Genomic DNA, 20,303 nt, shown 5'->3' with positions numbered 1-20,303 from the left:
CACTCCAGCTCCGCGTCACCCTTTCAAAGCAGTTTGTTGGAGAGAAATTGCACATGAAATTTAAAGTTTGTAAATATGAAAACATAATTGATATTATTTAAAAAAAACAAAAACGTTGTTTTGGCTGTAAAAGCAGCCAAGTCCACATAAGAAATTTACCTTAAATTCATGTAATATATTTGATGTCCACAGTAATTAGATTACTCTTTCAATATACAATTTGCAATTATTATAATGTTCTGAAATAACACAAAAAGCACATTTCCTTTTCCTGTCTACTATCTAGTAAAAGAATCATGTGGACATAGTTTAGTTAGAAATGTTTTATATATTTACCCGCTTCACAAAGGGCGATTCGGGTCACAGATTTGTCACATTATTAGTCTCTTTGATGTATTTGAGTTCTCACTTTCTTAAATACTTTAACTAGAGTGTTAAACATAAAGCTCAGATATTTTTCTTGAATACGACACATCTATTTAGTTCACTATACCTTCAAAACCACTTCTGGGAAAGCCACTCTTTCAGAAGCCCTGAATGGGACGACACACAGCATCTTAATGCCTGTAATTTGACACCAGCCTCACTTAACAGCTGCATCTGAAGCTAAAGCGAAATCTCAAATTCATCTGAACTAAACTGAACTGGAGTTTAATCTCATTACTTGATTAGGAAATTAAAGATCCTCACTCTGAGGAGTCATAATTGCACTACTAACGGTCTTGCGTGTTTTTGTCTGCGTTGCCCACAGAAATAATTATGATCGATCCTATTTAAACTGGAGAAACAAATTATTGAGAAAATGCTGCTAAATGTACTGTTTTCTTTTGGATTAAAAGATAATAATAATAAAAACGTCATAGCAAAACAGAAGAATTGATGGTGTGATGAGACAATCGCACATTAAATCATGTTTTTTTTTTTTTGGTATTTAAGATATAACCAATTTAGGAAAGATCTCAGATGCTCTAATCTAATTGAAAGAAAATCCCAGGAATAAGGAAAGTGTCATTGATAATCCAGTGACTTTGAGGATTTCTATGCTGCATATATTTCAAATTGTGTCTAGTAACAATAAGAAGATGTTAATTTATGTCTTGTTGAAATTAGTTGAGTAGTGGTTTGAATATCGAACGTCTTAACTTGTACAGGAAGCAGAATAAATAATTCAGCCGACATGAAAAATTTATTGTTGATATTTAAAAAAAAATTCAAATGATCTCTTTTGTTTTGTATTTTTCTTGGGGTGAATGGAAACATGTTATTTTTTATTTGAAATTTTGCTAACTCATTCCTTTATTTCCACTCATTATTACTAAGCTAAGTGAAACCGGTCCTGCTTTAGCTTCTTCTCTTCAGTACAGGAAGTCCACCCCTCCATGTTCCCCTTTGGTCCCATTATTCCTTCAATTTCTCAACTACAAAGTGGTTCAGCAACGCCTGTGGTACTTTGAGACCAAACTGTGAAACATTACATGTGAGGATAAAGAATGTATTTGACACAGAGAGAGTGGGGATGTCATGAGATTATTGTAAAAGATATATTTTTTTGGAATCCGCTCTTTTGTAAATCCTTGATCATAGGTGTTGTACTGTGTAAAGTGAATTCACTATACAACAATGGAGGAACAAAAAAGAATGAGTACAATAAGCTTGACTACCAAGGATCTGCTAAAATAAAATTAACAACAATTTTGTGTTTTTGTCTTAGTTATTTTTTTATTTTTAAACTTCCCATTTTCATCCATCCATGCATACAGCCTCTATACCACTATATCCACCCAGGGTCAAGGGTCACTTGAGTCGGGGTCCTTTTAAATAACAATAATCAAGCTTTGGGGGGGTGGGGGGGGGGGGGGGGGGGGGGGGGACTTGGTCATTTGTCTAAAATGAAGAAAATTGACTCTATTGCAGTAGACGACAATCTAACAGCAGGGGGCGCCAGCACGCAGGTGTAAGAGGTAATCTCCCTAAACGTGGAGGTAAAAGAAGTCGGTCCTGAACACTGAAGTACCCCGCTTACATAACTTCTGCTATATGTGTTATTACTGTGGAATTTTTGCGGGGGGATTTAGTTTATTAACGTATGAACAAATAGTTCGTTTTGCGACGAAGGTTTGCTGCTGGATATCAACAACAGGAAGCGGAACGAAAATAAACTCAATTTTATTTTACCGGCGGAAGTCAACAGTGTGACAACCGCCGGAAGTAAACAAACCGGCATACACATGGTTCAACAAACAAAACATAAGACGGTTCTTCACCCTGGACGCTCAACTTTTAATAGACAAAGGATGAATTCCGTGGAGGGTTTTCGGGAGTTCGTTAGCGAGCGACTGAGTTCTGCTGCGGAGGAGATATTCCGAGTGTTTGAGGAAACTGTGCTCCAGTACGAAGAGGAGGTGAGGCGGCTGCTGGAAAGCAACGGTAAACCTGGAGGGAAGATACTCGATACAGGTTTGGACAACATTAATGATCGCTGAGCTGCGTGTTGAAGATCACATCGTTTCCTTTAGCTGTCATGTGAAACGTGCTGCTTCAGAAGTGAATCTGTTTAGTCAGATTGTCCCACGCAGATCATATTTATTAAACACTCTGTCAAATGTAAATAAAAAAACAAAGTCGATCATAACCTCATCAGCTCACGGATGAAGCATGTCCACTGAAGACGGTCTTCAAAACTGCAGGTGCGGCAGAAGTCAATAACCATCAGCCTCAATATATATATGAAAGTGTACCAGCAACAACAACTACAATGTTTGTTTCCTCAATATTTTTAAAGTTTAATGTGCGGCGTGGAGCTGCTCTCAACAGTGATGTCACAAGTCCCTAGATAGTTGGTTTCACCCTGATTTAGCTGCACACAATGAACCCCTGACGTCTCCGATTAAAGAAGGAAAACATACTTTTTGGATCCACTTGGGGAAATCACTTCTCTGCATTTATCCCATTCTATTTATAGTTAAACCTTAACCGCACGTGCTGGGGGCCGTGGGATCTGTTTAGGGTCTTGGTCAGTGACCTACAGCAGTTACCTGTCAGCAGAGGATGGAACTTGTGAGCTTCTCTAAACTCTAAGCCACCCCTGCCTCCAAGTCGGATGTATACCTACCAAGTGTGAAGCGATCACTGCAGAGAGGCAGCTGTTATTGTTAAGTGTCATCACTAGATACGTTAACTTCTTCATCTCTTCATTTGAGTGACATTTTGGAAATGGTGTCCTTTGTATTGGTGGCACAGATTGTGGCCTTATGAATACCAACAGACACATTATTTCAGACACATCCATCCAAACAAACTGACAACTCTGAATGCTAAGAAGTAATGTTTATGGTCTGAATTTGATCTTTGGCAACTTGTATAACTTGTCCCGGCAGGGCTCCCAGAAGAACATGCCTGTCAAGAGGAGGAAGAAGAGGCTGCCGAAGAGCAGCAGCGCTGTAATAAAGAGATTCTCCCCAGTTTGGACCAAGAGGACAGAGAAGCTCCAAATATCAAAGAGGAAGAGGAGAATCTGTGTATCAGTGAGGACAGAGGGCCGCTCGCACTGAAGCAAGAGGCTGACACATATATGGTAACTGTCACTTATGATGAAGATGCCTCTTGTGAAGCTCAAGCTCTGTACCTGAATCCTGAAGAGGAAGACTCTATAAACATGTCAGAGGTTGCTGAAGGAAACACAGATCAGCAGCACTTCTCTGACGACTCTGATTTCACCGAGAACCAAGATGGCAGAAAAAGGAGCAATTGTGACATTGAGGTTGTTTTCAGCTCTACCAAGCCCGGCATCCCTTGTGAAACTCACACAAGTCAAAGGAACTTTTCGTGTGAAACCTGCGGGAAGGTATTTAGGTTTAAGTCGCGTCTGATCACACACCTGAGAGTCCACACGGGTGAGAGGCCGTACGCCTGTGACATCTGCGGCAAAAGCTTCACTCAGGCAGCAACGCTGAAAAGTCATCGAAGTGGCCACACGGATGAGAAACGCTACCGCTGCAGCACATGCGGGAAGTGTCTCAAAAGTGAGGCGAACTTGGTCATGCACATGAAAGTACACACAAACGAAAGGCCACACGCCTGCCCCACCTGCGAGAAGAGGTTTATACGGAAATCGATTTTGAACAATCACATGAGAACACACACAGAAGAGAAGCCTTTTCCCTGCACCACCTGCGGGAAGAGATTCCATTTCCTGTCGGACTGGAAGTACCACATAAGGATCCACACGGGTGAGAAGCCGTTCTCCTGCGAAACGTGTGGAAAGGACTTCCGGTCTCGGGGTGACTTGTCAGTTCACATGAGAAGCCACACGGGCGAGACGCCGTACCGGTGCGACGCCTGCGGCCAGATGTTTCAGTATCATAATAATTTCTTAGCTCACGTGAGAAACCACGCCGGCGTCAAGCCGTACCAGTGTGACACCTGTGGGAAGACATTCACCGTGGCGTCGGGCCTGGCTAATCACAAGAAGACACACGCGGGGAACTGACTTTTTACAAAGTGTGTGTGGGAATATTCAACATGCCGTGTAAACATGGAGACGTGAACAATGGACAATTCATATCTGTTTCGAATAATATGACTATCACATAAGATAGTCATCCTTCCAGATGTTTCAGCTCCTCGCCTCAACAGAGCTACTGCAACACCGTACCATCACAGGCAGATTATGTGAAACCTTTCGCACTAAGAACAAGCTCCCTCTATATTTAGTCCAGGGGACATTATGTCTATACTTTCCAAAACTGATTTCATATATTGAATCATCCGAATACCAAAGGCTTCAGACCATCTTAAATGAGCTTTGATTCAGTGAAGATGACAGTGTCTTAGATTGTGTTTACATATGACTTAGGCCTCTACTTGTGGATTGCACAAAGAGCTGTTTTGCATAGACAATGGTTTATGGAAGTGTTTCTGAGCCCCTGCAGTGGATTCTAGTGCATGATTGTGTTTGGTCTTAACTTAGTGCTGATTGGAGGCTCAACCCAATTCCAGATTTTATGAGATTGTATTATTTTGTCATATGCTGATGAAACACCAAAAGACATGTGCCGTTTCTTGTTTTCTGTTTGTGTGTGGTGTTATGTTAGGTGGTCATGGCATAAAGAATTTTTTCTCAAAAAGACAATTTATTTGGGTCTTGGTCTTTCAGATTAAAACCACAACCTTAATCAATGACAGGAGTATTACGGTGATGGTTTAAATGTATATGTACATATGTTATTAAATAAAATGACTTTAAGTTTTTCTGACTTTCCATTTTTATTTTAACAGCACATCCTCATTGGGTGTAAAAACAATAGTGATTCACACTGAAGCAATAAAGAGCTAGTTTAAATTTGACTTGTATGTACATAAATCCTATTTTTAATCTTATGAAATATTTCAAAGAAAAACAGTGACTTGCAGAAGTATTCATACCCCTTGAACTTTTATTCAGGTTTACCTTCCAGCAGTACAACAACCCTAAACATACAGCCAGAGCTACAGTGGAACCGTTTCAATCAAAAATCTCTGGCATGACTCGAAAACTGCTGTTAACAGGCGCTCTCAATCCAATCTAAATGAGCCTTTTACAAATAGGAATGGGCAAAAATTTCAGTGGAAATGTGCAAAGCTGGTCGAGGCATACCCCACACCACTTGCAGCTGTGACTAAAGGTGACTATACAAAGGATTGACTCGGCGAATTAATAATTCTCCACGCCACACTGTTCGGTTGTTAAAAAAACAACATATAATTTTCCTTCCACTTCACAATTATGTGACACATTGTGAAGGTCTGTCCTATAAAATCCCAATAGAATACATTTACTTGTAATGTGGCAAAAAGTGGAAAAGTTCAATAGTTTTTCCAAGCCACTGAAGGTTTTTGATTTTAATGTCCATAATTGTCAGAATTATGAACAAGAGATTGAAATAATTTAGCCTGTCTGTGAGAAATATTAAAAACACATGAAAATTAGGATATTAGAAGATATTTTGGGGGGGATAAATTTTTGACACGTGATCTGTAACGGAATCAAAAACAAGCTCACGTACTCAGTCGGATCATTAAAGTGTGACACACAGCGCAGAGCGCAGGCGCCTTACGTAGTGGTGGGGGAAGGAAAACGCCGATAAAAGCTTGAATTCAAACCAAATATGTCTTCGGTTGATGGTTTTAGAAAGTTTATTAGTGAGCGTTTGAGTGCTGCTGCGGAGGAGATCTTCCGGGTGTTTGAGGAGACTGTCATCCACTACGAAGAGGAGATCAGCCGGCAGCAAACACTGCTGCACGGAGCGCAGAAAGCACAGATAAACACTCCAGAGACACTAATAACTCCAGCAGAGACAGGTCTGTCAAACACTCACTCTGTCTGCACAGAAAAACAACGCTAAAAACACATATTCCGTCTTAATGTTTGATCCGCTGATGGTCAAACCTGCACGAATAGAGACGCGACGTACAACGAGGGACTGAAGGGATAGACTTTACTCTTTAAACCGCCAGCTGAAACTCATACATGCTGGATATAAACTATTAAACTGTCAGTTTACCTCGGATTCTTTAAAAACGCTGATTTATTAGTGTGGTTCGTTCACGCAGCAGGGAATTTTTGAAAGGTTCCAAGTAAGAAAGTTCCACTTCCGAGATGTGCGCCCTCACGTGACAGCCCGGAAGTAGTTAATATCACCCCATTTACACTGGTATATTGAGGATGCAGTGCTTAATCATTGTGTAGGCACATTGGAATAACAGTGCTTCCTTTTAAGCTTGACATAATGCAAGAATGGCTAAGAAAGTGTCTGTCCATCCATCCATCCATCTATCCATCCATCCATCCATCCACCCACAGTTCACCTCAGAAGCATGTCTTTGGGAGGATATCAGAGAAAAGACACAGGTCCCAGGGATATACTGACCAAGTATTTTCAAAAGCTGCATGACGTTGAGTAGGAATCTTGGAAGAACCGTTTCGGATCAGATTGTTGTTCGACATCTGGCCTGAGCAGCCCTCTGACCTCCTCCTTCCTCCGTTTCCAGTGGATTCAGCAGTGTGTAGTGCTTACTTGTTCTTCAGGTTTGCGGTTCTGCTGAAGTAGCAGCTTTGTCTGCGGTGACCTTCCAGGAACACAGTGTCTGTTCCGTTTGTATCGTGAAGTTATGAAAAGACATCTTAATTTGGTCCATTGATTCCTGTGTACATTTGGAGTAAATGTAGCTGAGCTCAGAGGTTATTGGTTTTTTCTTTCTGAGGCGTAGTTCATATCAGCAGACGTTTCATGCAAAACTCCAAACGGTTTGAAGTGTTCTGCTCAAGTGAAACAGGCTTTATAACTGGTTTATGAGTGGACTTCAGTTTGGCTGATCCCCGACTCAAATCAAGACTTTCTGAAGACTTTATCATGGCTTTAATTGAATTACACACTTCTGATGTGGTAGTTTGTTTTGGGAGGTTATTCATGCATGAAAAATGTCAGAATCATGTGGTCTGCTGAGAAAACAGAACTGTTTCTGAGCATTTATCCTCGATGAGTTTCAAAGTACAGAAAAAACTGATTAATATGCAGTTCATAAATCAGTCATGTGGTTGAGTACCATATTTTAAATACAAGTGTATGTTTGAGAAACCAAAACATGATGTATCTTCCACATATGAAACATGTTGTGTCTCTTAAATATGATTTTATCAAAAATGTTCTACACAAACAAATCTTCCAACAAATATTTATTCCCATTTTCCAATTCCTTTTTTTAGACTGTGTTCAATAGATTTTACATTTTAAAGTTTTAAATCAAAGCTTCATGTTTCAAATAATAATAAAAGCAGCTTGTATGAAGGGAGCTGGTGTACTATGGTGAAGCTGTTCAATAAACAGGTTATCAAGAAAGGCTCCCAGCTAATCCTTTGTTCAAACACTTGGTTCCACCTCACTCAGCCTGCTGGTACAAACCACTTGTTCTGACTACAGAGGCCTCTTTTGTTCCAAACTGCTAAACTGTGGCTCTTTTGAGCGTATTTTCTGTTCTTTGTGCACCTCCTGGTTTGCTGCATGGCTGAAGTGAAATGTAATTGATCAAATTAAGAAAAAGGGAGAAGCGCAATTAGTTTTGTTGATGTTTTCATTACAAACCTGGACGTTTTGCTGCATCCATTTCAGGAAAGATAACCTCGGCTGGTCTTTGAGTTTCACAAAGAATGATCGGTTGGTTGCAAAACAAGGAAGGAAATGTCAAATAACGTCTGGCTATTGAAGCTGAATTCTACGTATAAGATCCTTGTAGGATCATTCATACGGATCCCGACAATGGTTACGTCCAGACGGGTCGTGTGTGTGTGTGTGTGTGTGTGTGTGTGTGTGTGTGTGTGTGTGTGTGTGTGTGTGTGTGTGTGTGTGTGTGTGTGTGTGTGTGTGTGTGTGTGTGTGTGTGTGTGTGTGTGTGTGTGTGTGTGTGTGTGTGTGTGTGTGTGTGTGTGTGTGTGTGTGTGTGTGTGTGTGTGTGTGTGTGTGTGTGTGTGTGTGCGCGTGCGCGCGTCATGTTATGAATTCCCTGAGGGGAAAATAAAACTACAGATGGTTTTAATGTCATTATTGTCGGCTCATTGAGTGAAAACATCACTGCTGATCAGATGATGGAGAAACGTTGTGCGCAGTGAGTTGCGTTTGTTTCTGTCAAACAATAACTGCTCTCATATAAACCAACGGCGTCGTCTGTTGATCTTTCCAAGCTCTTTGGAGCCTTTTTGATAAATGTCTGATGATGGTTGGATGCTGTGTCAGATTTTTTTGATGGAACAAAACCGGCTTTACATGGGTTTTATCTCTGTTACATACATGTGGTATGAATCAGTTTTTGTACCTTGAAAAAGTAGTACTGTTACTTAACTGTGAAATAAAAGTAATTACTGGATAAAGGCAAAGTATTGCCCTCAGTTTGACCTTCTCTTCATACTGTGCGTGAGCTGTATAATTGTGTTGTGATACTTCAGACGAGCCGTGTGTGGGTCAGTCTGATGACTGGTTCACTCTTTAATTACCGCCGACGTTATGGCGGTTGGTGTGAGGAAGATGCTCTGTAATTTGGATGATGGCGCTTAGAAGCTCGGCTACACAATCTGTCACACGACCACAATATGTTTCCATGCGATGTGCATTAATACTCTGCAAAATCACTAACTGAAACGCCAGTGTTTGTTACTGCGGTTCTGCTTTCATAGCGCTTGAGTTGGCCATCCTAACATGTGGTTGTGTTCATCCTCTTCTCTGTCATGGTTTCCTCTAGATGAACCAGAGCAAGCTGTCTATAAGGAGGACGAGGAAGAGGAGGGGGAGGAGGAGGAGGAGGAAGAGGGGGTGATTCCACAGCAGTTCTCTGACCAGGAGAGGAGTTCCAGTGTGGAACAAGACGACTCCCAGATTAAAGAGGAAGAGGATGATCTGTGCATCTCGCCGCAGGGGGATCAGTCTGCGTTGAGGAAGGAGAGGGATTGCTTCATGCTGACTTTCACATACGACGAACACAGCGAGGATGAAACCGCGACTCCAGATGAAAGCGCGGCCCAGAAAATGTTGGCACACGACATTGTTACACAGCCACAACCCAACGACTCCGCTGTAACCGACACCCCGACTGAGAGAGGAAGCCCGTTCCCAGAGTTCCAGGTTCCTTCCAGCGATCACTCGGGTCAGAATTCAATCAAATGTCCGATTTGCGGGAAAGGTTTCAGGTTCAAGTCCAGATTGTTCCGACACCTGAGAATCCACACGGACCTCAAGGAGTACTCGTGCAACATCTGCGATAAAAGGTTCAGTCAGAAATCTGCGCTGAACGTCCACAAGAGAACACACACGGGCGAGAAGCCGTACTCCTGCAAAGTGTGCGGCAACAGCTTCACCGACACGTCCATCCTGAACCGGCACATGAAGAGGCACACAGGCGAGAAGCCCTACCAGTGCAACGTCTGCGGCAAGAGCTTCTACGAGCTGTGCGGCCTGAACAACCACACGCGGATCCACACCGGCGAGCGGCCGTACTCCTGCAAGATCTGCGGGAAGGACTACAGGTACCGCGGCGACCTGTCCGTCCACATGAGGCGGCACGGCAGCAAAAAGCCCTTCGAGTGCGTCATCTGCGGGAAGGGCTTCTACGTGGCGTCCTGCCTGGCCCGGCACGTAGCCTTGCATACGGGCGCGTTGCCCGGGGCGCCAGTCGTAGAGATGGACAACACAGGAGAGCCCGCGGAGGGCGAGAGTTCACAGCTGTTCTGTTGAACAGACGCAAGTCGTTTCACTACGAGCTGCTTTGAGTAAATTAGTGTTTTGTTTTTTAAAGTGAAAAGCAGCTGCAAGAGAAGCCTTTTCCCAGCATGATTTCTTTTAACAGAAATACACAAGTGGAGAGTAAAGCTATATCCAATAGAACACTCACTATTAGAAGTGAATATATTTACACAAATTCTAATTCATTAGCGCACAGCTATGAGTTGGTGACTTTCTAAATCCTCTCAACAATTTTAAAGTAACAGATCTCCTGACAGTTTCTCATGTTTCGAGCTCCTCCCACACTTTGGTTGATCTAAACCAGAGGTTTTCAATCAGTTACTCATTTCTCTTTGAAATAATTGTTACACTCTTGAAAAGTTCCAGAACAATGCATGCATGCTTCCTGTAAACGTATTACTTTTTTTTTTTTTTTTTAACCGTTAAATGCTTTGTTGGACAAGCTTTTGAGTTTGTTTTATTTTATTTTTTCAAGTCGCTGATGCCTCAAACGAATGTTACAGGACTGAAACAAGATGCTTAAGACTTTCTTCAGTGTGAATGTTCCAGAGCATGAATGATAAAATACGGTTTTTGGAGCCTGTGTGAACCAGATTAAGAGCTTCATTTATTCACGTTTTTCACGTTTGCCTACGTTTGCTTAACTCGCGCTGAAAAACTTAAATCTTTGTACTGCTACATTCTCGAGATCGACTCTTAAAATGGTTTTTCAACACAACTGTGAAGAAATTTGTTTAAAAAAAAATCAGTTTTCTTTGAAATGTTTTCAACTCTTATAAAGCTAGATTAACACAAATAGATTTTTATCTCGAGAGTGGATTGTTTGCCCTCAGTTCAGACGCACAGGCTCAATTTTGTCAAGCCAGGTCATATCAGGTTCTTGTAATATGACGGTTCTGATCAGGGTGTTGTGAATGTTGTAAAGCAAAGGCGATGCTGAAGAGCAAAAAAAGTGCTCCAGCCTGACAGTCTACATCCAGGGCAAAGGAAATCTGAGTCCTGCATGAATCTCTGTCACAGCAGAAAAGTAAAACTGGACTTGTATTAAAAAAAAAAAAAAAAACTGACCAAAGGCCGACCTGAGTTGGAGACATTCATTCACAGGTCACCCCTGAGCCTACGTGATTCAATTTAAAACAATGTTAAATTTACCTGATTTGGAATTCTTGCATTTCTTCACACTAACTAGTTCATTGATATCAGCGACAGGATACATGAAAGTTTAGCTGATCTATGATCTAAATGCTACTTTTATAGGATTTGTCGAATTAGAGAAATGTCTGAAAAGCATAACACTTCTGCTTTTCCAAACAGTTCAGTTTGGAGAATATAATAGATTTATACTGCTAAATGATACGACACTAATAGTAAAGGAACAAGCCTAGTAGAAGACAAGAAGGAAAATTAAGATCATTTATGTACAAACATAGGAAGTTAAAAATAGACTCGGTGGGTATCTATGTTCCCTGACAATTTAAGTTGGTTACTTGTTAATGAACTTGATTAAGTCATCGCTCTAAAAGTTATGCAAAATGTCAAATAATTTATTACAATATTGTGTGAAAACTTTCACAATATGTGATGTGGATCTCTTGTACTTTTTAATTTAATTCCCATCCAGATGTGATTACCATAAAGCAATACTAAAGCACAATACTTAGACTACAGAGGGAATCTATTACACTGAAGCCATTTTTGTCCCATTTATTAAATACTTTAGATGAGATAAATATCTCTACATACAACAATATGTTTCAAAGAGAGTGACAATATAAAATACTATGTTAAAAAAAATACAAAATCAGTGTGATTGATAAAATACGACGATATCAAGTTATATCCTTGACCCACCAGCATACATTTCCTCAGATTGTCCCAATCCCATGTAGTTTACAGTCTTAATCGGTCCACATGTGCACATAAACAACATTCATTTATGGGATCGTCTTATTGCGTCACGGGATTTTTGTTTTTGGCCAACGGCGCAGACCGTAAACGCCTCCCCCGTTATTATTGAATGAGACAGAGTGAAAACTCAGTGCTAACTTTCCCAGAAGATGTAAACATTAAAAACATTCATTTAAAAAAAAAAAAAAAAAGTGTGTGTGAGCCTCCGTGGTGCTCAGTCCACTTTGAGCTGCCTGGCCGTGCTCAACAGAGCCAGGGGTACGATGAAGGAGGCCGCGGTGATGAGGAAGCAGGCCTGCGCTCCGGCTATCCAGTAAACTGCAGCGAAAACACAACGAGTAAAACACGAGGGAAATGAAATAATTTAAAAAAAGCTGCAAATGATCTTGAAATATCTCACCAGAGGACGACACAAGAGGTCCCAGAGCTCTGGCCAGGGCGCCCAAACTACGCAGGATCCCCATCACGGTGCCTTTCTGACTGGCCGAGCCTGGAAGAACAGCCACAGTCGCTTCAGTGAGCGCGTTGCGTCGTAATGAAGAGTGCTACCGTCAGCGAGAGTGAAAAAGCAGGCTCACCGTGGTCAGAGACGAGCGTCGACAGGCAGGGAACCACGACTGCAGCCGCTGCGGAAACAAGAAGGTTTATGTGTTGGCATGCTTCATGTTGTTGAAATCACCTCATATCCTGATGAAAATCAACCATGTTTCATCCATGAATGGCTGATTGGGAGGGTTTTACTGTGGCTTGGAAAAGTATCCACAACCCTTGGACTTTTCCACTTTTCGTCACATTACAGCCACAGGTGTAAATGTATTCAACCAACGCAACGTGCCGCATAATTGTGAAATGGAAGGAAAATGGTTTTACAAACACAAAACCAAAAAGTGTGGCGTGCAAAAACGGACATTTCTGTCTGTATTTCTTCACAAAATAGCTCAAGCTGGGATGGTGTGTTCAGGGCGATAAATACGTTTGCACGCCATTTTCCTTCCACTTCATATTTATGCAGCATGTGTTTGTCTATCACATAAACGCATTTAAATTTCTGGTTGTAATGTGACAAACTGTGGAAAAGATCAAGGGGTCTGGATGCTTGTGCAACCCACTGTATGTCTTTATTAATTTAAATAAAATGTTAGCAATCTCATCATTTCATTACCTGCTACACTGCCATTGTATAAACTCAGGTAGATACTTGGCTTTGTCATTAAGTTTGACTGCACTCTCATCCTGCTCAACCACAAAATAAAAGGTTAACAGAGCAGAATGTGAATGTGGTCCATCATTGTACCTGCTTGGGACGGTTCCCCTTTGTGTTGATGCAGTGTTTACGTTGTGCTGCGCTTGCTGCTGATGAGACGGAGAACTATCTCAGTCTGCACGGTTCTCACAGCCTTCTTTGAACAAAACCCATTGTACGGGATGAGAACGCCGAGTGTAAGCCACAACAAGTGATATGCTCACGATTGCTCATGTTTTGTCTGGGACAGGCCAGAGTCACTCAGCGTTTACTGCCTCAAAGCGTGAAGGACTGCGGCCCTGAATGGGCAGTGGGAGAACATGCAAACTCCAGTCAGCAAGTACCTCACTGTGCAGAGTCATGCTGCCCAGAGTTCAAAATGATGATTTGTAATTATCCATACAGGCATTGTTTCCTGTCATATCACTATTTGACCTTTTATTTTACCTTCTCAGCCCAATAAAAACTCGACTGGCAGCATAAACAGTTTCTCCTCACTTTGTTGGTCTTGGGTCGATGACGTGAGACAGCAGCACTTGTTCCATCTGGCTCATGAAACACTTACTGAAGCAGATTATTCAGGTTTCTAAAGGTTTTTTTAACTGCTGCATTGTTGATACAGTAGAAATTGTTTTGACACGTCTAAGCAGATACTGCAAAGTAAAATCTATTTCAAAGAGGCGTTTACTTCTGTTTCAGTTTAAGTAAAAAAAAAAAAAAATTGAAAAACATTCTTATGTTGCATCATATTTTCTGAACTAAGGCTTTCTGCATATCATTGCATTCATGTTTAAAAAATATATATATATATTTAACTTTTTTTCCCCCCACTTTCATTTGATTTAATTTCCAGGAGTGCATTTTATTTGATTAAGATTCGTTATTGTTGCTACTTTCCAGACATTGCGACTCACCAAAGGAGTACAGTGCCAAGCCGACATAAAGCATCGTGACGTTCACGGACAATCCAATCAGGATGAATGCTGGGATCAACATTAATATCGCCTGGAAGAAGCAGGGAAAAGTTACAGCGAGGTCAAGTCATCTATAACTTGGGATTATCTTAAATCCAACCGTGATGCTCGCACCAGACGAACAGCCCTGATGTGGTGCCCTGGTTTGATCCGGCGAGCATATCCTCCCTGGATCAGAGCCATGATGACACCGATGAAGAAAAACATCTTCCCTTGGTGCATACTGTTGAGAGATTAAAAAAATAAAATAACATAAAGGTTGTTTTTGTTCCTCTTTTCTCACTACATCTGATAACCAGCTCAGAGCTTTATCTTTGACTTCCCACCTGGTGAAGTGGAATCGCTGGTGAGTCAGAAAACTTAGTGTGAACTCCAGACCGGAGAACAGGAAGAGGTAGCAGAAATAAACCAGGCCCAACACGCGAAGCCTCTGCATTTCTGCAGGAGAAAAAACAGATTCCTATTAGCGTGCCAAGGTTCAATCATGCTTGATAAATGGGTCAAAAGTTGCGAATAAGCCTCAACCCATTGCGTCCAATACTTACGTTCTTCAGAAGGAGGCTCCTCGGTCCTGGTCACGGCTGAAAACTGGAACAAAGATATCGGGCTGAGGAGGTCCCGGGAGTCCCCGCAGCTTGAAGACGAAGTCTAGGATGAAACATGATGATTGCTCATGCTGTAGGTTTATGTGGTGGATTGTTAAAAAAAAAAGAGTGCACTTTCATTGTGTGATCTGTACTCTAGAACAGTCGGTTTTATTTCTCCATTCAGAAGCATTAAAGCTATAAATGTGTCATTCTGGTTGTTGTTTGACTCTTCAACAGATTTGATTGGATAGAAATGTCACATAATGAGATAGATAGATAGATAGATAGATAGATAGATAGATAGATAGATAGATAGATAGATAAAATAAGGTGCCTAAAATGCAGTGTAACAGATAAGTGGAAATAGGTTAAAACAGAAGAATAAATAAGAATCCAAGTTTAAATCCTTCTCCATTCTAATATTCTCATATTAGAAGTAAAAGAAGAAAAGAAAAAAGACCTTGATAGTTCTACCCTGAAATGTGTGGGTTTCATTTCTGAAAGAATTGACAAAAGCTGCTGCCTCCTGATTTAAACTAAGAAGCTGGGCTTGTCTCACACCAACCACCTCCACAAACGAACCGTTCTGTCTTTGGTTAGTGTCTCTGGCAGCACGAGCCAGATGAAGAGGAGATCGGCGGCGCTGAAAGCCAAGGCCAGCATCGCCGGGGTGTGGTAGAAGTCGTTTCCTGCTGTCCTGTAGCTGATGGCAAAGTAAGCTCCCAGCAGGGGTCCGACTGTGAAGCCTACGGAGAAGGCCACGCCGATCATCGCCTGCTCGAATGAGAAACAATTGTGAGAATCAGATCCTCGTCGTTACTGATGCTCCAGTGACGCTGATCCCGATCATAATGAGAGCCAGGATGCGTGTACCTACCATTCCTCGGTTCCGTGCCTTCGGGCAAGGCAGGTCAGCCACGACGGCGGTGCAGAGGCTGACGTTGCCCTTACAAATGCCCCCAATTACCCGGAACAAAAGGAACATGCTGAAGCTCCGGGAAACAGCCCAGACTGCGTAGGAGGACATCAGGCCCAACTGAAAAATAAGGCGTCCATTTTTATCTGAATGAATCAGCACTGTGAGGACGTGGGGAATGAATGGTGACAAAGTCAGTGACTCAAAGATCAGCAGGGATTAGGATTACCACCTTAATAAACATAATCTCGTATAAGTGGAACACTGGCTTTTTTTTTTCTTACTGTGGTGAGAATCAGCAGAGGCCGTCGGCCATGACGGTCCGACAGAGCCCCCGTCACAGGCGATGACAGGAACTGGAGCAGGGAGAACAGCGACCCGATCAGGCCTGCAACAGAACATCAACCATTCGTGGAATCAGCTCTGGCTCAGCTCTACGGGCGGCGAAACCAATCCGACATACCTCCGAACAGGACGCTGTTGTACTTCTTCTCCAAAGGAATCCCGACCGCCTCCCTGAACCAGTCTACAACACTCTGCAGAGACTCGTACACGGCATCCTGTCGGACAACACAGCGCAGAGACCCAAGCGCCACTTTAACACGGCAGCGAAGATTCTCCAGACTCCTCATCCGATTAGTCTGATCACTCGTGACTTGGTTAGGATTTTACACAAAACTCTCACTGTGTGAGAGCACATTACAATCGACACCTCAAAGAAATGTAATTCAAGACCACCTTTTCAAGGTCAGCCAGGAAAATGGCAAATGCATGATTAAATACCACATTTTTGTACTTTCTTTTTAGTTGTCTTCAGAAGGAACCTATTTTTGCTCCAATTCTCATGTTTCCTATGTATTAAATCATGTTCTTACCGAAGTATTAAAGGCACGATATCTCAAAATATAATGGCTTAAAACACTTTGATTAAATGTGCCCAGATAAAACACTAGTAGGGTATGTAATACTAATATAATTCAGTTTTTTATTGAGTGTGAGTAAAAGAGGATCCAGTTTTTATAGATGTATAACAAAATAAAATAAAGGCTTGTACACCTTGTGAAATATTGAATGAATCCAACAGCAGAAGGCCTTTTCCTAGATCCGCTTGATATTTTCAATAAATGAACAAGAAGTCCACAGACACAAAGTAAAAATGCAACAAAGCACTGAACCGAACTGACCCCAGTTTGTGCATAATGGTCCAGAATAGAAGGCAGCAGAGGTAGAATGAGGGTGAATCCCAGCAGGTCGAGCAGCAGTGTGACGAACACGATGCGGATGACCTTCGATGAGAAGACGCCTCCATCGTCTGCAGGCTTGTTTTCCACTGACATTCCTCCGCCTGAGTTCGGCAACACTTCCATTTCTGTTGGACGAATACAACATGAGAATAAGTGTCGCCTCACTTCCAGGACTTTTCAAGAGAATATCCCAGTCTGTCATTAGCATGGATTATTTTCTAGAATGATCTGCACTGTCAGAAGCTCATATTGTATCTTATTTATTGAATATTGACATACTTCACGTTTTTTTAATCATTTGGGATGAACTGGACTTAAACTGTGTCTCTATTCCCCTGCTAACTAGCACGAATGGAATAGTTATTTATTGTGGCACATTATTGTTTCTCTATAAAACCATAGCAAAAATGTAAAGTGATTTTTTTTTCCATCACAAAAAGTTTGGGAACAAATGGTTTGAATTCACATACAAGATTGTGCATGGTGTGGTTTGTTTCTACAGTTAATGATGCTGTATTTAAAGAAGGAGTCAGATAAGTAAAGACAGTGGGCAGAGCTTCAGCTCCCTTGACTTTGATGAATTTAAAATAGTCACATGGGAAAGGTGAGCGTCTCCCACGAGTTATAAATATGCTCACATGGCAGTGGTTAGCGCTCTCGCCTCACAGTGTTCGCCTCAGGGTTAAAGTACTGGCCGGGACCTTTCTGAGTGTAGTTTGCATGTTCTACCTGTGTTTCCTCCCTGTACTCTGGTTTCCTCTCACAGTCCCAAAACGTGAGGTTAATTGGTGACCCTGAAGTAGAGATAATGCTGTCTGCTTCATGCTCACAGCATCCTTAAGGACTCTTCACACCTGGCACATGGGCTGTTTACCCCTTTGCCCTCAGGCAGGCACTTCAGGTGCCCCAGGACCAAAAGCAGCAGACTTCTTTTTACCAGAGCTGTCTTCCTTTTAAACCTTAACCCCTGCAGACCCCACTCCACCATTGTTCTCAATCTGAATTCCTCCTCCCACTGACCATACCTCTACACATGCGCACCCATTTCATGATTGCATGTCTATATACTTCTCAAATTTATCTATATAAAAGATGTATATATGTATATTTCACCATGCCATTTGTAGTATTGTCTTCTAGCTGTTGATTAACATGACTGGGTTCACTTTTCTGTACATACAAATATAGATATATAATCACTCGTTTCTGTATATAACAATGGGATGCCAAATGACTTTTCATTACTCTGTACTGGTCCATGTGTAATGACAATACATTTTCAATCCTAATCCCAATCCTAATCCTAAATTGCCCCAAAATGTGAATGTGAGCGTGTGTGGTTGTGTGTCTCTTTGAGACACCTCAAACTTTTTTGGTTTATCGGTCAACCATTAATCTCAAAAGTTGTGGGATGATAGGTAATTCAAAGTCGTCAGTTAATAAAAATAATAATTATAATAATACTTATTATAATAATAATAATAATAATAATTATTATTATTATTATTACTATTGGACCCTGATGCACAGTGAAAACTCCACACAGAAGGTCCCCAAACAGGATTCAAACCAGGAATTCTCTGACTGTGAGGCAGGGTGCCATCCGCTAAAATCTTGCTGACAGATTGTTGAGTGAACATTCAAAAGTGTTTCCTCATAACTGTAAATCTTTCAACAAGCCCACATTAGGCAGTAGCTATACAACGTGATCAACATTACTTACTTTTCTTTTTTTTTTAACCTATTGAACTTGTGGATGTTGCCACATTTTCAAAGTTAGAGTGAAAAGTTTGCTTATTCCAAAGATAAATGTTTATGAATATGATAGTGTGCCAGGGTGTTTCTTAACTTCTTCTTTTACAGTAAGTCATCAGGAAATAGGCAGAGAAATGCGACGTTCAAGGAAGAAGGAAATAATTCCTCTCGGTGCTCAGAGCAACACATCCTGCTCCCTACACTCTTCGCATTACTCCTAAAGTAAACTATTTGTAATTAAATACAAATAAAAATACTCAAATTAAGGAAGCAACGTGTTCCCTGTGAGTGGATGTCAGTGTAACCGGACACTGACCCGGTGACAACACCGGCAGCATCTCCTCTTTACACAGCGAGAACCGAGACAAGGTGAAGGATTGTACTCACTCTGTTTCCCCGGAGAGCTGCTCTCACATCGAGGTATGGAAGGTTTCTACCTCCTCATCTGACCATTATAGTGAGTCCACACACCAGGAAGCGGTGTCCTCTTACATTTGGATGACAACAGTGTGCGGTAACCAATAACCGCAAACACACCACGGTGCGTTCAGGTGCTGCTCGTGTTTTTCAAACTTCACCTGGTTCTATTAATATGAACCTCTGATGATGATGATGATTATCTTATCTTATCTTATCAAGTTAGTTTCATTGTAAAAATAACAAAAAAAAAAACCCTATCAAATACAATACAGAACTAAAGTTTATAAAATCCTGAATGAAAGGGAGCAGACAGAAGATTAATTGATAAACCCTGCCACTCTTACTTCAAATGATCATTTTCTATTTAAAATTAAAAGCAGTTAAATGCACAATCCACCAATCTCCTTTATGGGATTTTAGTTTAGTTTTAGTAAAAGTACTGGAATTGACCCAAAAATGAGACCTGTGAAATGAGCTGACAGATCTTACTGTGGTCAGCGACGCAGCGGTAAAAACTACCTGCATCATGGCTTTACTATCAAAGATGCTTTACCATCAAAAGCCAAGTCTCAAGCTTTTGCCCACATTAGTCTGATAAGAAACATTGAAGTGCAGGTATTTCAGCATGTTTAGCAAATAACACTCAAAATCAAGTCATTTCCTATACTTTTTGCTGTGTAGTGTGTAGGCGCCATAGTAAGGGCATCATGATTGAACTGTATTTATTTCTCTTTCAAACGGACCACTTGTTTTAGTTTAAAAAAAAAAAGAAAAAAGAAAAAGATATAAAGAGGGTCAAGAGTTCAAAATCTACATGGAAACAAAAGGGAACATTTATTTCTCAAGGTTATTTATTTATTTTAAACAGATCAAACCCCAATACGCTCGAATTGAGCTGTAAGTGGCCCTTGATCTAAAAGGAAAAAAAAAAGTATCTGGGTTTCAATGTCATTTTTGCTGTACATCATCGTGTAATTATGAGGGCAAG

The 20,303-nt window shown here is 41.3% G+C and overlaps 3 protein-coding genes across 3 annotated transcripts; 2 read left to right on the top strand and 1 right to left on the bottom strand.

Annotated features, from left to right (window-relative positions):
• Positions 1-2,198: 2,198 nt before the first annotated feature.
• On the top strand, positions 2,199-5,250 carry LOC308111829 (uncharacterized protein). Its single transcript, XM_080466878.1, has 2 exons — positions 2,199-2,457; positions 3,378-5,250. Exons 1-2 carry the CDS (start codon positions 2,229-2,231, stop codon positions 4,487-4,489), a joined length of 1,341 nt encoding a protein of 446 aa, XP_080323004.1. The 5' UTR covers positions 2,199-2,228; the 3' UTR covers positions 4,490-5,250.
• Positions 5,251-6,050: 800 nt separating this feature from the next.
• Positions 6,051-12,336, top strand: LOC308112000 (uncharacterized protein). Its single transcript, XM_080467166.1, has 2 exons — positions 6,051-6,339; positions 9,271-12,336. The coding sequence occupies exons 1-2, from the start codon at positions 6,147-6,149 to the stop codon at positions 10,257-10,259; spliced, it is 1,182 nt and encodes a 393-aa protein (XP_080323292.1). The 5' UTR covers positions 6,051-6,146; the 3' UTR covers positions 10,260-12,336.
• Positions 11,787-19,430, bottom strand: mfsd10 (major facilitator superfamily domain containing 10). Its single transcript, XM_080467165.1, has 13 exons — positions 19,283-19,430; positions 17,081-17,265; positions 16,360-16,456; positions 16,181-16,284; positions 15,858-16,016; positions 15,563-15,754; positions 14,939-15,041; positions 14,720-14,831; positions 14,508-14,616; positions 14,334-14,424; positions 12,755-12,802; positions 12,577-12,666; positions 11,787-12,494 (listed from the first exon to the last, which is right to left on the bottom strand). The coding sequence occupies exons 2-13, from the start codon at positions 17,261-17,263 to the stop codon at positions 12,391-12,393; spliced, it is 1,392 nt and encodes a 463-aa protein (XP_080323291.1). The 5' UTR covers positions 17,264-17,265; positions 19,283-19,430; the 3' UTR covers positions 11,787-12,390.
• Between the last annotated feature and the right edge of the window lie 873 nt (positions 19,431-20,303).

Source organism: Lipophrys pholis, assembly GCF_963383615.2.
Source record: "Lipophrys pholis genome assembly, chromosome: 7".
NCBI lineage: Eukaryota > Metazoa > Chordata > Actinopteri > Blenniiformes > Blenniidae > Lipophrys > Lipophrys pholis.
This window is presented reverse-complemented; position numbering and strand designations above follow the sequence as displayed.

Coding starts and splice junctions, on each gene's coding strand:
- LOC308112000 (XM_080467166.1), top strand. CDS start 6,147: ATGTCTTCGGTTGATGGTTTTAGAAAGTTTATTAGTGAGCGTTTGAGT. Junction 6,340..9,270: donor AATAACTCCAGCAGAGACAG/GTCTGTCAAACA, acceptor GGTTTCCTCTAG/ATGAACCAGAGCAAGCTGTC.
- mfsd10 (XM_080467165.1), bottom strand. CDS start 17,263: ATGGAAGTGTTGCCGAACTCAGGCGGAGGAATGTCAGTGGAAAACAAG. Junction 14,617..14,719: donor CAGCGATTCCACTTCACCAG/GTGGGAAGTCAA, acceptor ATCTCTCAACAG/TATGCACCAAGGGAAGATGT. Junction 12,803..14,333: donor CTTGGCACTGTACTCCTTTG/GTGAGTCGCAAT, acceptor TTGTTTCCGCAG/CGGCTGCAGTCGTGGTTCCC.
- LOC308111829 (XM_080466878.1), top strand. CDS start 2,229: ATGGTTCAACAAACAAAACATAAGACGGTTCTTCACCCTGGACGCTCA. Junction 2,458..3,377: donor AGGGAAGATACTCGATACAG/GTTTGGACAACA, acceptor TTGTCCCGGCAG/GGCTCCCAGAAGAACATGCC.